Here is a 15,141-nt window from a genome sequence, read left to right as displayed (position 1 = left end):
GACATTGACAGCGTCTCCAATTTGTAAACATTGTGAATTAGTATTATTTCGCGCCGACTTCAATTTGATTAGTATTTTGCATTTCAAGATGAGTTTACCAACAGATTTTGGTCCAGATTCTGGTGGAAGAGTTAAGGTAATATAACATCACACCTTATCTTTATATGGCTAGACGTTTATAAAATAATATCAAAGAGTATACATAACCTACAACGAATTCTTTTTAATTGTGCTTTAAATTAGTGTACGCCGACAGCGCGAAAATATTAGAAGTTCAGCTAATTATACAGTACCTACTCCATATCTGAAAACTTGAAAAACGGTCCAAAATTCACATTTTTTAATGTAAAAATCAACTGAACAGGTGAGAGATAACTTTATGCAGTGTAATACATTGATGTTAATGGTCCAAAATAAACTACATTCGCCCCATACCACACCGGTCTTAATACGGCGTATCACGGGCAATTCATATGTGAAGCATTAGTATATTTGTATATCTGGGAATGTCTCAGGTGCTGTTTCCCAAGACTGAGGTCGCCGCATTCTACTTATGCTTTGACTGTTTAAATTGAATCTTTAATAAATTGTGCCCACGGGAGAGAGGAGCACGGAGAACTGACAAAAATTTAAGTGATGAACATTTTATTTGAAAAGATCTTCATCAGATTTAGGCAAAAGCCGGAAGGCGCTGTTGTCAACTAAATGGGAGGAGCTTATTAGTTCACAGTAGCGTAACATGCAGCAATTTTTTTAAATGCTTTTAATTTTTTTTAAATTCGACTTTGACCTTTCGATCAGGTTGGACAGGCTCTACAGCTGGTTGGACTGACTCGATCGTCTCTACCTTTTCCATACACATTTCAGAACATTCCCAGAGGATGTGGTTTGTATCTTGTAGTTCTCCACCACTTGGATAAGTTCAAGGTCATAAAGCTTGGCAGCAAATCCACCGTGTTCACTAAAAAATTGACTGGTATAATTAATAGTGGTCAGGTCAGTGCAGTTATCTCCAATTGCCATTGAACATTGGGAAAAACAAATATGTGGGCCTGCACTTGCTTGATGCATCCCACTTTCGCTGCCAAAGTATGTTAGTACAACACAAACATAGCATCTTAATTGAGCGTATCACGAGACCCTATGTTTGGATGTGAAGCATCAGCAGCTTTTTACGCCGGGAATGTCTCAGGAGCAGATACCCAAGACTAAGGTTGCCACACACTAAAGTGTGCTTTAACTGAGTTTACAGAGACTTTCTAGTAAAAGTGCCCATGGGAGGCAGGAGCGTAGTGAAAAAACATAAAATAATGATTCTAATTAACAAATATATAGTACACAAAACAAAGCTAAAACTATGTGAAAAGAGCAACACGTCCGCAATAAGAAGTCGCAAATTTTTAAAGGCATTAAAATTGGCCTGTATGTACACCCATCCATGAATTATCCGCGCTCAATGTTACTTGACTTCGGTGATTGGACGAGAACCGGTGCTTTCAATATGGTATGGTCGTTGACATTAAAAATTGTATTTCATTACCTACTAAAAATAAGCATGCCTCAATTCAACCTATCGACAATAGAAACATAATATTATGTAACAGTGACGGCCGCCATTATTCTTTGTTTACTAAACTTAAAAATAAACCAAAACTTAAAGTCGGCTACACACGCTCATGTATACTTGTGCAATTTTTTCCCACACAAATTTCACAAGTCTTGTGCAATAATATCCTACATTCAATGATAAGAAATAACCACAATAAGTTTGAATAGAAAAAATCTAGATGAAGTTGGTTACCTTCTGGGTGTTAGTGTAAGAAGGCACGATTCTCTAATGTGGATAAACTTAAATACGTGTAAAAGAATATGTTATTTTCAATATTTACATCCGTATCATTATATGCATATTAAAGTTTGTCACATAAACGAAACGCGCATTTAATATTGATAATATTTGAGGACATTCAGAGGACTTTGTATTTCCTGCATGTAAAACTGCCTTGAATGTTTAGGTTTATGCAGACTGACTTTTGCATTTATATCTTATTTATCTGTTCTGTAAAGAAATTATATATCATACGTTTCTATGATTGTACATTAGTGTCACTGAGGGATTACGGCTTTGAAGGTAAAAATATCACCTGCATATCCACAAAATTGTCACAGTAATAAAGAATAGGCAGCTACTTCAACGTGTGCTATGTTGGACCTAAATAATATACGCGATTGCTGAAATAGACCCCTTGGTTCATCTACTCTAGCTTTCTTTCAATGCAGATTTCACCTGCCGACATAATAGATGTTAAATCTGTGTATCCAACTTCTTATAGCACATCATCTTCCTTGTCTTTTTTATAATGAATAATGACTCCTATGGAATTATTTGTTTAATATTATATTGTATTGTAGGGACTGACGATTGTGAAACCAATAATATACGGAAACATAGCCAGGTATTTTGGGAAGAAGCGGGAAGAAGACGGCCACACGCATCAATGGACCGTCTATGTTAAGCCGTACAGCAACGAAGACATGTCAAATTATGTCAAGAAGGTCCATTTTAAATTACATGAGAGTTACACAAATCCCAACAGAATCGTCACAAAACCACCATACGAAATCACGGAGACTGGCTGGGGAGAGTTTGAAATCGTTATCAAGATTTATTTTCAAGATCCTAATGAACGACCGGTGAGACACTACTTGGTTATCTTTTAGAGTACATCTCATATTAAATGTGATATTTTACACATAAACTAAACCTTATAATTAATTTGTTATATTGCTTCCATTGGTAATTATTCCATGTTCTTCATGTGTGATGTTCACAAACGCTGCGTAGCGTGTACCCTTACTGTAGAGTTCAGAAAGACCATAGCTAGAGTTGCGTCTGAGAACTGCTTCCCACTGCTGACCCCTGTACTTTACCAGTTACATTTGCCATACCCAAACACGTTCAAATTCATTCAACTGACAATTGAATTGCATCTTGTACAAAACACTAATAAGACTAGCATGACTGGGAAATCTGGTGTGTGACCAAAAATATGAAAACTGGTCTCATTTGAGCGGATCGTGCTGTGTGGTATCTTTGGACCTATCAATGACACACAGTCAGGGTGAGGATGGATATACAACAACAAGCTGTTCGCTTTGTATATCTAGAGATGATTGAGATTTCTCATCTCGAGAATTTGGCTTCACGGCTAAAAATTTTAGTCAGAATAATTAAAAAAAACTTGATTTGAAACAAATGGATCTTGCCCTTTCGCATCTGCCTCCGTGCAGGTCTGTCCAAAGCCGTTTCCCTTCAGTTTGGGATACCCAAGGTCCAATGTGATTAAGAAATTAGATATAATTTAGGTCCAATGTTAACAATTCGTTTCAGAAGCAGGCAAGAATTGCCATGGCAAGTAGAGAGCAGAGCCAAGTTGAAGCCTCAGAGCTTAGATCAAAATCAACTTTGGTTCATACCAGAGTCAGTTCACTAAATAATGACTGAAGATTTTGTCATTTGAATTGCTATTATTCCCATTCCCTTTTCTGGTTGCATTCATTTTTGATTAATTGCGTTTCATTGTTTCAAATATTGTAAATATTCCAGACTACCATGTATCATATATTGAAGTTATTCCAATCACCTATTGTGGAGGGCAACACATCAGCAGCCAGCGGCGGAAAGAAGGGCCTCGTATCCGAGAATTACGAAGAAATAGTCTTTCAAGAGCCTTCGCAGATGATGCAGCATTTGCTGACCACGGTAAAACCTCTTACACATGAGCCCTGGATACATGACACCGATTGTAAGTATATTTTTACATATCACCTGTCATAACTTACCCAGTTGAAAATACCCAGAAACATTTATTTTTGTTAGCCAGAAAGGAAAATTAATAATAGATAAATTCCATGAGTATGTCATAATGCTTCACAAAGAGCGACACTCGCAAATCGATACCGACATTGCATTTCTCTTGCATGGCTTTTTCGACCATTCGATTTGCGTACACCTGCCATCACTGTATTTAATGTAATTATAAATATGTGCCACAAAGTACCAGGAATTAAGTAAATAAAAGTCAGAAATTTGTGCATAATTAATCACATATAGTCGTAAATTTTTTCTTTGAAATCCATACAATGAGTAGGTAGTAGAAACATGAAGTGACAAAAGTAATTTTTCTTTCCCCTGGATATTTTAATGTTCAAACATAACTGTTTTTATGATTCAACGTAAATGTTATAACCTTGTATATTGTTCTATCTATCTTTCACAGTTGGATTTTATTGTATTTGGTTGTTTGGGCTGTCACCGTGTGTTTTTCCTTAATCTTTCTTCGATGTTTTGGATCCATTGCATAGGCCATTCTCAAGAGATAATTTTATTGTAATATAATGTTCTGTTAGTTGTATTAAGGCCATGCATTAGTTGAGGCACGGTCTAAAAAGATCGTTGCTAGGCGATGCGCGGATTGCGGGTCGCGGGTGCAAATGACGCCTGTCAAACGAAATATTATTTGTCATATAAATCCAACATACGTCCATTTTATGTTCTGTTTATTGTTCTATTAGTAACAATAATAATATATTCATTGACATGTTTTCTTTTTAAAGTAAATGAGTAACGTTTTTAGTCATCTTTACACGATTTTAGAATTAATTGACCCGTCGCCATCACGCAGCAAAGTGACGTGTTTCTGGCTCGACATTCTCTCACTGAATGGCAGCGAGTCCAAAATTTCGTCGCGCCTACAGTTGAAAATTATTTGGCGTTTCACTGATGCGTCACCTTAATAAGAATTTATTATTATATAATCATATGGCAATGATAAAAAAAAACATTTGTTTCAAAAAGAAAAATACATAAAAATAAAAACAGAAAAATAAAAGCACAGAATTTGTCATATAACAAGTCACAGTAGAACCGCCAAGGCATCAAACAACGCAGCAGCCTCCAGCTTAGCTTGATGTATGGTTGAAACTATACTTCTTGGTCTGAATCCCACCATACTCGCAAAGTGAACCCCCACTGGCTTGTGATGATATAATCACACCTGAATTTGGAGTATTAGCTGTTTAAACCAACATTCTTGTTCCAGTTGAAGACAAAAAAGAGAAAACCCTCGAGAAGATTATAGACGCCAAAGGAAAAGTGCGTCAAGAAATTACTGAACTGAAAGAAAAACTGAAGTTAGCCAAAGAGACCATCGCCAAGTTTAAGGAAGAGGTATCAAAACAATCGCATCCGATATCAAATGTTTTAGCATTATAAGTCATCTGTAATTAAGTATTTTAGGATTAATTTTTGTAAGACTTTGTTGAATTAAATCTTTTGTGTAAATTTCATCACAATGAGTTTCAATTTTTATGCTGGGCAGATAGATTGCACACATCCCCTCGAGATTCCAATAAAATTTTTCATATTCAGTTGGAATCAAAAATCCTTTTTCTATTAAGATGAAGCCTTATTTTAAATAAAAGTGTAATGAATGAAACCCTATTTCGGTATTCACCTCCTCCAGCATCAGGCTCCATCCAGATCTGTCCAAAGTCACTTCCCAGCGATACCCGAGGTATTTAAATAAAACTCAATACATACATCTTGTACAAGGTAGATTACATCTTCATTTGGCTTTTGACTTGTCAAGCGTCACTCGTGAAATATGTGAAGATAATATTTCTGTAGTACATCTGCAAATCCATTGTCACTTTACACTTTGAAGACAATAGTTATGTAGATATTTGCAAACTGCAATTACGATTACGTTGTAAATGCGCATGCGTAATCAATTTACCCTGTTGCGTGATCGGTGGACCACTTGTAGTGGGTACAATTGGAAATTGTTGACCCTCTCAATAGCTCTGTTGTGCGCCCTAAAAGTGTCGCAAGGTCTGTTCGGCCTTCTGGACACAACCATAATATATGTATTTAATTTTATCCACACACCATCACTGCTGACCTATTAAATAAAATCCTATGTGTTTCATCTCAATTCGAGCCTCATACTCCACTCCAGTTGTGATCATTGTATTCTAGTATTGTTACATGTTGAACAAAAAGAAAAAATACAGTAAGAATGAATAAAATTCTTGTTTAATCTGTGTGTGTTTAAATTTAATGTATTTGGTATAAGTTTCTTATTCTATAATAATTATGTGACTTTTTGTAAATAACTTCTGAATAATATTATTTTTTTATTTGAACAAGTCTCTATTTACAAAATATAAGAGTGTAATACTAATGCATTGAATTTTGAATTCAAAAAGCAATTGTTAATAATGTTTGTTTTTATTCTCAAGCAATGCCTCTTACATAACCTCACAAATACACAATTAAGCCTTTCTATGTATTTATATTGAGCAAATCTTTAAGCATTTACGTTAACGCACCGATGTTTACTGCCATGTTTAGTGCGGCAGATAATTGGACAGCATTATATCAGCACAATGATGCTTAACTCAAAATTCTCTCAAAGTAAAATAGATATATATTTTTGATTGTTACTTGATTTAAATGTTTTTAATGCAGTTGACATAAAATTATTGCACATGTATAATACAATCCAATTATTGCCTTAATTTTAGTGTTTTACTTGGATTTCTAGAAACAATGAATTAAATGTTGGTATTGTTATATACACCCTTCTTATGAAACAAATAAAAGTGAATGGAAACTATAGCACCCCATTCAATCTATTTGCATATTGGGATTCATAAATCAGTATAGTATGTAGCGACAAGCGTTGTTTTCGTTTTCAAATTGAGCGACTGGATCAAATTCACATGTTGTTATCCAATCTGTGCTTGAATCTAGGTCATGGTTACAACAGATTGATCGAATTGCTAATGAACAATCCTCGCAAAAATGTTTAGTATACCTTCATATTATATATCTGTCCCGGAGCGAAAATAGTAATTTTCTTTTATACAATTCCTGATGCAAATAATTGAAAAGTTCATCTGAGCTTCCTCACATTTTATGTAGTGATTAAATCATATTCAACAACAATGATTTCTTATTTAATGTGAATTTTGAAAAGATAGTTACTTATCTTCACAATAAATAAGGCTCAATTCAGTACAGCTTCACATGAACCAAATCAATTATTTTACATGTAAGTAGAAACTCATTCTGCATTTTTTTTGGACACGTTTGGCGTGGACCGGTGGTTTTGGATAGCCTCGAAGGAAGGCGAACCAGAGGCACGCTGGAGTGACTAAGTGAAGCAGCTGACTGGGGGCAACCTTCACTCTGCCCTGAGAGAAGTAAAAAAACGATAGGGGTAGAAAATCTCGGTCGCTCAAAAGATGACAGAATTTTAAGGTGGTCACGATACTCAGCCATGAAGGAATGACTAAGAAAAGCATTCAAAGAAAATAAATTCAACCATTACCCTCCCAATTTGCATAACCAATGACAGATTAGTTGTATTTATATCATAAGCAGTGACGTCCCGTGGGGGTAGGCAGATTGAGCATTGCTTGGGGGCAGCAAATCGAGGAGAATCACAAGGTATATATAGAAATAGCTACCTAAACTTAGTAATAACGGAAATATCTTTCCATTAAAAAAATCAGCTCACTGGTTGGAAACAAAATGTATTGATTAGGCACTAACAGGTATTTTTTGTTGGGTTCGCGATGTCTAGTTTACTTCCATTGTCCTTGGATGTCACGTTCTTGGTGAACAGCAATGACACGTGCATACCTAATTTAAAATTTATCCAAATTTGTTTGCCAGTCACTCACGAGTTTTGGAAGTTGTCGAGTGTATTTTTAGATATACCTATCTGAAACCGTAGACTCACAATATTGTCTATTGAAGCAGAGATGGCATTTAAATTAGATTTAGTGGTAAGTATAATATAATATATTATATATTGTTAGTAATGTATCCATACAACACATTTCTTAGGTATGTATTGGAGTCATGATAGGATGATATAAAGTACTGTATAAAAAAATGTGCCGGCATTTTGGCCCTGCCTACGGGCGGCATTTTGTCTAGGGACGTCACTGATCATCAGTGAACAAATAACTGAATTAGATGTTCCCAAGTTCTCCGATAGTTGTATACACATGTGACCTTGTAATTTTCCATTGTTCACTGTTGACAATTAGTAATTTAAATATATATTATTATATTACGCATGGAATACCTATAATATAATATTATAATGTTGAAATCCCAAAAAATCCAAGTAAAAATGTAAAACTTTCTTTGTGATTAATTAGAATGCGTATTTCTTATGTAGTATTATTTTTATACAAAAATGTGTTTGTAATATTATCATTGTTTAGTGATGTCTGCAAAAATATTTTTTATTCAAAATAATAAGCATGAATTGAATACATTTCATCTTTCTCTTATCTTTAATGGAAGATTTTATTCATCGAAAAGTGCTTTATGAAAATATTTCAACATACCGCGGTATATTTTATACAGAATGACAATAATTAATTATTACACAATGATGTCACAGTTTGCATTAGTTTGGATACTATCTACAATTCTTTTTGGTTCTATAACTCTCGACCGAGTTAATAGTTAATCTACTATTTTTTTATAGGCCCTTGTTATAAGTTAATAACGGATTGACTCCGGTTTTTAAATTACTATTGCAGGATAATAAAATAGCTTCGATAATTTAAAATTAATATCCTCTTGTGCTTAAAAATGTTTTATAGCAAATAATAAAAATACTCTGTCTTACGAATCCCGATCACTTCACATATTTTGTTTAAAATTTATTTAAAGGCCCGATAACAATAATAATATTGTCCTTACTTTATGTTTTTTTATTTTTTCTTTAGAATGAATACGATTACTGAATATCGAACAACCACAAATACTACATATATTTCGCACTACTGTCTGTTTTATTTAAATTGTCGATGGTCAATCACAAAGCGTCAGTTAAACGACTCGCCCTCGTCCCCTGAGACGTCTTGCTCCGTCAAGAGAGGGCTGTCGTCGGCTTGAGTGTTTCTGCTTATTCTCGAACTCCTGCCGGAAGCGGTGGCGCCGCTGCGATGGGAAACGGTTAAAATATTTGGCACTAAACCGTTCCCGCACGGAGTCGTCGGTGCCGATCTCGATAGCCACCCCTTCCTCGCAAACTGCCGCTTAAAAGATAAACTAGCCGTCGGAGATACCTTACTGGGGTGGCCATTCTTTGCGGTCAAGTTCAGAGGCATGTACAAGCTGCTCTTGCGACTCTTACAGAAGTATCTCTTGGCTTTATTAACATCAGATGTGAATTCGGAATCCGCATTTTTCCCGCTCTTTTCGTAATACTTATCATCTTCGCTCTCGTTAGGCAACTGTTGAATTTTATCTAAAAGCTCTTTGAATTCAGAAGTCGGGCTGGTGGCCCGCGGTGGGGAATCAGGGGTTCCCAGATTCGCCAGACTGCTGATATCGGAACCTGTCATCGAATTTCCGACACTAAATGTTCTGTGCATTTCATCTTTGGATCCAAAGTTGTTTATATTCTTGGCAAAATTGCTGTAATCACTGGAGACGTTTGCGGGGGCTTCGGCGGCGGAGTGGGAGAACAGCTGGCAACAGTGGTTGTCTTCAAGGCTGTGCAAATTGAAGGCGGACGTGTTTCTCTCACAGGAACTGTCGTGGAAAGAATATTCCCTGACTTTAATGGCGGTGTTGCAATGTCTGGCATCCTCACTGTATGGCTGAGAATAGTCATGTGAAAAATGAGACGTCGAATGAGCGTTGGTCGCTGAACGCCCATTCATATTTGGAGCGTTATCCGGCTTTCTGGAGTTTGATTCCTGTGTTGTAAAATTTGTATAAACCTTAGTAAGAAATTGATTGTTCTCGTCGACGAAATCGCAAGAGTTTCCATTGAAATACTTGTTTATTTGTACTCTGGCTGATACTTTCTCTATTAAGCTATTTATTGGATTACTATCCGCTTCGTCGGCCTCTAAAGTATCTCTATAAGCGCGGAATTGGCTGTCGGCATCAGCTGAGTCCTGCGAGTATCCTCTTACACTAGATTGGGCATCCGATGAATGCAGTAATATTCTATTATTAGGCACTGACAGAGAGTGAGGGAGGGCCGTCTTTGTGGGGTTCTGCCCGAGAAAGACTTGGCTGTCGTCCGAAGGCGTTCTCACGGAAGAGGGAGAGTTGTTGACGTTGAGGCTCAGATTCCCGGGGTCGGGGTCGCTACTCTGGGAGCCGAGGACCGAGGGCGGACTCCTGTCGGAGGTGTGCAGGGAGCGGGCGGGGCTGGAGTACTCGTGGCAGGTCACTGAAGAAATTGATCGTAGCAGCGCTTGCCGGTGGGGGGCGGAGGAGGGAGGGGCACAGGGCCATTCCACGCTTCCTGCACACGAGTATGGAGGTGGGATGATTGAATTTGCCTGGAACAAACAAACCATTTTATCAACATTATCCTATAATTACCGTATTTTTCTTGAGTGGGTATATTTTAAAGTGATTATGAGTGTAGAATTCCGGGAAACAAACCTGAATATAACAATGCCTATTTTTATACAGACCAATAATTATTGTCAATGTGGGCAAAACCAGAGATGGATTGTGCATGTATTCTTAAGAAAATAATTCTTCAAAATTCTACCTAATTATGTTTTGCTGTCATATACAATTAAGATTAAATTGGATTAATCTCTATCAAGTTTTGTTGTCAACGTGTGCACTATATTATTTTTCCTCATTTCTGAATCCATTTTCAAGACATAATGTAGCAAATTGTTATGTAGTTGGATGCAAACGCTGATCAAAGATATTAGTGTACCAAAGAGTGTCAGGTTAGGTTAGGTTAGATTTATTATATATTAATCAATAGGTTTACCTCATTTGCTGTGTTACAAAAGTAACTGGAGCTGAGAGAGTCGGCAGTACTTGTCGCCGATAGAGAGCCTGGAATTGATAACATACTAAATATAGTCTCGATGCTTCACGTTAAATATTATGATAAAATATACCAATCTATAATATGTACTTATTCATGTAATATCTCTTGTATATAAATGTCATTAGTGATAATTGAGGAACTGACAATTAAAAGAATCCGAGTGCATATCTATACAAATTGAGTAAAATGATTTTAAAGTTCAATAACAAGCGATTGTAAATTCTGCATAGCTATCTTCAATACTCATACTATATGAAATCTTGTTTTAAAATGATTTATTATCACTATATCAAGAAAGAATATTTTTTTTTTTTGATTCTACCGAGGCTTTGACTGCAACTCGCTGTCATATCGCCTCTTCTCATCTGGAAGAGGATCCGCCGATCAGGCCCTCACTCCAATTCTGTTAAAGAATTTTGCCAAGCTCTTCTGTCTTACCCACCGCCAGGGCACCTTTCAATTCGTCGATATTCTCAAAGATATCCGCAATTCACAGCTGTGTGTCGTTCATATTTAGGTCATTGTACTGCTATATTATGTACAATGTGCTCCAAAACATCACATTCATCGCAGAGCTGCGAATCACTTCTTCCCATGAGGACATCAAATCTTTTACCCATTGTGTGTCTTGTTCTTAGACTCAGTATCAGCTTAAGCTCATTTATCTTCAAAGGAGACTCAACAAACGTGGGGATGGTAGAATGGACTTACTCCATTTCCCCTTTTCTAGGGATGCCCTGTGGTGAAAATCTATCCACATGCTTGAAAGAATATAGATATATATTATTTATTTTTATTAACATCCACGCTGATGGCGGATTGCAGAGATTGCTGGGGAGAGACTTAAATGGATCCATCACATCCTCAACAATAATGAAAAATCATCTTCAATGGTCACCGTTTCCTACCTGCTTTGCATTGAGTTTTACCAGACGCATAACACCCCCACGTTTGGAAACTGCATTTTTAATTGTATCCATTTTAAAATCACTCTCAAGAGACACGACCACCGAACACTGATATATCTGTAGGTACTAAATATCACTCTCTACAACGAATATATCGATGGTATTTTGTTTTAATTCAATTAAAATGAAGCCTTATGTCGACATGTTAATAACAAAGCATTTCTTTGAGAACTAAGAGCCTTAGACCAATTTACTTGACGATTATAACTTGACTTAGTAGCATCAAAACAACGTGACATTTCTTTAATGCTGTCTATATTCTTCCAATCGCTCTTACTTCAATCCTTGATGCAGTATCTTTTTAATCCATCTAATGAATTTACAATCAAACTGAGATATTTGATCTATTTGGCTTTTCTTAATCATGTATGCAATCAGTGCTATACTCTTAAATAGATGTATATTTTTGACTGTTTAAATTTATAATCTTCCTTCGGAGGGTTTCGGAGATTAGAGAAGACATTCGTAAATTCAATGTAAACCTCATACAAGCAATTGTGAAAGCAGGCAGAAGTTTAAACAAAAACAAGCAATGCTTGTCGATAGGAAAACGTCAAATCACAGCACTAAAAGCAAAAGATGGTTCTATCGTCAGAAATTGGGAACACTTCGAGGGCTTAGTGTCAAACAACACTATCTACAAAAGTGCAACTTTACAGGAGAGCCAAAAATCGTTATTTTAGATTCTTGTAACTTAACAAGGGAAATGTTTATTTAAAACCTAATGTTAATATTTTATAATTTATTGCGTATTGTACATTTATCTTGCTTATGATGATGCTAAAATTTATAGGGATAGTTTTTAAAAAATACGAAAACAAGGGTAATTTATGTAATTATCGTTAAACTTTACTGACGATTTAATAAGAAATTAGAAAAAATTGACATAACCTTGTTTGACTATCATGTAGCCGTAAATGTAAAATAACGTTATCTCAAAAAACAAAAAAAACACTTTTTTGTAGATAACGTTGTCTGACTTTAAGCACTCGACTTGTTAAGCCGAGTTGAAGAGTTCTACAGCGATCTCTACAGTGATGACACTGACAATACGACTATAGACTTAGATCTTCAGAGAAATGGAAATTCGGAAGACCATACTCCCGAAATTACATCCTGGGAAGTAACCCATGCTTTAAATTACATGAAAAGTGGGAAAGCCCCCGGGGAAGACGGTTTAACGATAGATATCCTCAAAAAAGCAGGAAAGGATGCAAATGAAGTACTTGCACAATTGTTCACAGCCTGCATATGCAAAGAGGATGTCCCAGAGGTATGGAAAAATGCCAGCATTGTCATTCTTCACAAAAAAGGTGACAGAGAAGACCTAGCAAATTATCGTCCAATAAGTCTACTCCCTATTCTCTACAAGACGTTCACAAAAATTCTCTCAAACCGTCTGCAAAATGTACTAGACGAGAACCAACCGAGAGAACAAGCCGGATTTAGAGGAGGATACAGCACTATGGACCATATCCAAGTCGTCAGAGAAATCATAGAGCGGTACCAGGAATACAAACTGCCACTATGCATGGGTTTTATAGACTATGAGAAGGCGTTTGATTCGATAAAGAAATGTTCAATACTCGACGCACTCAGAAAACAAGGAATCCCTGGACGCTATATAAATATTTTCAATAATATATACAGTAGCGCAACAGCATCTGTAAATCTCCATAAACCATCGCGCAGATTTCCTATCAGCAAAGGAGTCCGACAAGGTGATACAATCTCACCCAAACTATTTACAGCTACCCTTGAAGACTTATTCAGGCAACTTGACTGGAATGACAAAGGGATCCCCATAAATGGAGAATACCTGAGTCATCTGCGCTTTGCCGATGACATAGTAATTTTCTCGCAAGACTCAGAAGACCTCCAAAGCAGAATGCAGGAACTCGCTGAAGTAAGCAACAAAGTAGGTTTGAAAATAAATGTAACAAAGACGAAAGTCATGTTCAACTGCTTTGCAGGCCAAAAAGAGATCCTCATCAATGGCACTCAGCTCGAACAGGTGAAAAGCTACATCTATCTGGGACAACAAGTATCTATAGATGGATGTATATTTGATGAAATTGTTCGCAGAGTAAAGCTAGGCTGGAGTGCTTTTGGCCGCCTGAATAATGTCTTCAAAAGTGACCTTCCAGTGTGCCTAAAGCGCAAAGTGTTCAACCAGTGTGTGCTTCCCGTGATGACATATGCGTGTGAAACATGGACCCTAAGTAAAAGAGAGATCCAGAAACTTAGAGTAGCACAACGTGGTATGGAGAGGTGCATGCTGGGCATAACGCGAAAGGACAAAAAGAGGAATGAGTGGATAAGGAAGCAGACAAGGGTTTGCGATGTAATAGAGTTTATTAAAAGCCTTAAATGGAGATGGGCTGGACACATAGCTCGAAGAAGAGACAATCGTTGGACAAATCTAGTCATCCAGTGGTATCCAAGAAGTACAAAACGTCCACAAGGTAGACCTAGAGGCCGCTGGATCGATGAAATGATAAAGTTCTGCGGAAGTACGTGGCAACGCAATGCACAGGACCGAGAGAAGTGGAAGCAACTTGAAGAGGCCTTCATCCAGCAGTGGATAGATTCAGGCTGATGATGAAATTTATAAAATTTGATCGAAGGATTTGTAGCGTTTTGACAATAATGACGCTATTAATTTTATGAGATCGGAATAGAGGAGTTATTCTCTAAGAGATTAGATCCTCAAGATAAGATAACTCTGAAAATGAATCATACCCATAACCTATGGGCAGTCAAAAATGGAATTGAAAGTTTTGAATGTAATTAAATGGTCAATTTTCCGTGTGGAAAGTTAGTTAAGTGTGGAAATTCGTATCGATAATGTGATATATGAAAAATTTTATTTACCAGGAGGTCTGACGATGTAGTTCTTGAAATACTGCACCATAAAGTCGCCGTCTCCTTTGTCAGCCCCAATGTAAATCACCATTGGATACAAATCCGGTTTCGATGTTACCTGTGAACGAAATTTTCATGTATTTGATAATAAAAGAAAGTATTACTAGTATGATTCACCAATTTAACCCCACTATTTACCATAATTACGCATGTATTTCTACTGGAAATTTATATCCTCTCTATTTTCTCATTGTATTTACTAATTGTGTTGAAGAAAAACCTTCTCTATGGACATATAGCTTTTGTACAGGCGGCATGAAGACATATCGGACACATTTTAATATTGCGAAATTAGAAGGAAGAAAGTAAAAGAGCTAAAAATAGCCAAAACTCAGTTTTAT

At 36.6% G+C, this 15,141-nt stretch overlaps 2 protein-coding genes across 2 annotated transcripts in view; one reads left to right on the top strand and one right to left on the bottom strand.

Annotated features, from left to right (window-relative positions):
• Gas41 (YEATS domain-containing protein 4 Gas41) lies at positions 1-6,574 on the top strand. The gene is made up of 4 exons (XM_085958395.1): positions 1-136; positions 2,413-2,694; positions 3,608-3,806; positions 5,103-6,574. The coding sequence occupies exons 1-4, from the start codon at positions 89-91 to the stop codon at positions 5,273-5,275; spliced, it is 702 nt and encodes a 233-aa protein (XP_085814521.1). The 5' UTR covers positions 1-88; the 3' UTR covers positions 5,276-6,574.
• A 1,729-nt stretch (positions 6,575-8,303) lies between these two features.
• The window catches only part of LOC147064989 (uncharacterized), a 47,040-nt gene continuing 40,202 nt past the window's right edge, over positions 8,304-15,141 (bottom strand). The window contains exons 4-6 of the mRNA XM_085958383.1: positions 14,750-14,858; positions 10,845-10,912; positions 8,304-10,392 (exon numbers count right to left, since the gene is read on the bottom strand). Coding sequence (XP_085814509.1) covers positions 8,917-10,392; positions 10,845-10,912; positions 14,750-14,858 — 1,653 coding nt within the window. The 3' untranslated portion in view covers positions 8,304-8,916. The remainder of the gene's footprint in view (positions 10,393-10,844; positions 10,913-14,749; positions 14,859-15,141) is intronic.

Source organism: Rhyacophila brunnea, unplaced genomic scaffold (genome assembly GCF_057557595.1).
Source record: "Rhyacophila brunnea isolate RB1 unplaced genomic scaffold, BYU_Rbru_1.0 scaffold_7, whole genome shotgun sequence".
Classification (NCBI taxonomy): domain Eukaryota; kingdom Metazoa; phylum Arthropoda; class Insecta; order Trichoptera; family Rhyacophilidae; genus Rhyacophila; species Rhyacophila brunnea.
The sequence above is the reverse complement of the archived record's forward strand: the minus strand, read 5'-3'. Positions and strand labels throughout refer to the sequence as shown.

Coding starts and splice junctions, on each gene's coding strand:
- Gas41 (XM_085958395.1), top strand. CDS start 89: ATGAGTTTACCAACAGATTTTGGTCCAGATTCTGGTGGAAGAGTTAAG. Junction 137..2,412: donor ATTCTGGTGGAAGAGTTAAG/GTAATATAACAT, acceptor ATTGTATTGTAG/GGACTGACGATTGTGAAACC. Junction 3,807..5,102: donor CTGGATACATGACACCGATT/GTAAGTATATTT, acceptor TTCTTGTTCCAG/TTGAAGACAAAAAAGAGAAA.